The sequence below is a fragment of the Octopus bimaculoides genome, chromosome 6 (assembly GCF_001194135.2).
Source record: "Octopus bimaculoides isolate UCB-OBI-ISO-001 chromosome 6, ASM119413v2, whole genome shotgun sequence".
Taxonomy (NCBI): Eukaryota; Metazoa; Mollusca; class Cephalopoda; order Octopoda; family Octopodidae; genus Octopus; species Octopus bimaculoides.
Window position 1 is genome coordinate 85,053,922 of NC_068986.1, and position 1,771 is coordinate 85,055,692.

General features: G+C 35.9%; 1 protein-coding gene across 1 annotated transcript in view; it reads left to right on the forward strand.

The window, feature by feature from the left end:
• The window catches only part of LOC128248076 (uncharacterized), a 37,545-nt gene that overhangs the window by 4,164 nt on the left and 31,610 nt on the right, over positions 1–1,771 (forward strand). Inside the window, exon 3 of the mRNA XM_052968489.1 lies at positions 207–268. Within this exon, the coding sequence (XP_052824449.1) occupies positions 207–268 (62 nt within the window). The remainder of the gene's footprint in view (positions 1–206; positions 269–1,771) is intronic.

The window sequence follows — 1,771 nt, forward strand, 5'->3', positions numbered from 1 at the left end:
ATATATATATATATATATAGTGTATTTATGGTGTTTCATATTGGTATGAGATATAATAGTGATATATACTATTTGATATTGACTTTAATACTGATATAGCCTAATCATACGCATTTGGTCTTTAAATTGTTATTGTCTATTTGAAAAAGAATAGTTACCCTAAAAATATGGCCTGCAATACTGATATGGTTTTCTGATATTTTCAGTTGTTCGAAGAATATAGAAAAAACATGGGCAATGTGCTGGACGTTATCATAAATGAAATCAGGTAAATATATGCTAGAACGTATTATATGCACATACAGCAGACACAAGCGTATAAAGAAATATTTCTCTCTCCGTTTCTCTAGCATACACGCATACGTGTGTAACGTGTGCGTGTAAAATGTGTACATGTAACAAATTTGTAAAATATATATAATCCAATATATGCATGCATAACATGCATGCACCCGCAAACACATACAGATGCGCGCGCGCGTACTGGAGCCTACCAGTGATATACCAGGCGTGCGAATATAGTCACATTCCAAGTTTGTAAATATATTGGATCGGCCAGTACATCTTTCACACGTCGCTTCTGCAACCACCTGTCATCATTCAGAACACCTCAAAGATCAAGGGACACATTTGATATCAAGTGGAAACTAATACATCGTCCAAGCCCATATATTAATGGGAGTGGCCGTTGCAAAATCTGCATCACGCAGAGAACCAACAACAGTCTTAAGGACTATACTTGACCTAGCGCGTTGAAGAGGTGTAAAGAAGTTTTCTCTAAATGTGTCCATTTCAAGCGCTACCTACTGGAAAATCGTATCTCTCTGTTTGCTAGTTAGGCTACTTCGGGTCTGTTAGGGTTTTTTTTATCCTCATTAACGTTTTTATCCGTTAGTCATTAAATCTCGATATCTGAGCGTTTCCTGACGTCCGCGTGGTACAAGGGTAATTCTTTTGTATTTGTCTTTACATAGATCCTGACTAGGTGTCCACAAGGCTGTGACATTGTGGATACGAAACCTTTGGTAACACTATGACCAGAATTTGACGTTGTTTTAATAGTTACTGCTCTATTCTTTAGAGTGTGCTTCTTTTCTGATATATGTTTTATTGACTATCTATTCGCGACCCGTTCAGGGGTTGTCTTACGAAGGCCACTCCATTGTCTGCGTTTGATACCTGCATCGATCTCTGTGCTTCTACATATTATCGAATGATGCCCCAAGGAAAATATGGAATGTTTCGATACTGGATATTCTACAAAAAATATTCCAACACCTTCCAATGAGATTTTTACGAAAATGTTAGTGGAGAAAATAATAGACCTTATAAGGCACATGATGTGGAATTCCTTTTTTTATTATCAAAGTACGCCTACTTCCGAGGTCAAATCATACAGTATCAAGTCTAAGAAGTTCCCACCAAGAATCAAGGAACTCGAGGCCATCGAAACTCACCTGCTGGGCATAATACCCAGGCTGAAATTCCCTAAGTCCTTTTCCCTCTTTTAAAGCAAACTGTGTGAAGATATACAAAAAATAAGAAAGTCTAACAGGTCCTTAATCTTCTCGGATAAGACTAAGAACTTATACATGACAGATACATACACTTACGATAGACTTTTAAATTATTCTCTTACACAAAAATACAGACGCGCCCTAGACTCACTTATAATAACATTAACTATACATATATGTGTATGTATATATGTGTATGTATATATATATGCGGATGTATATATATATATATATATATATATATATATATATAT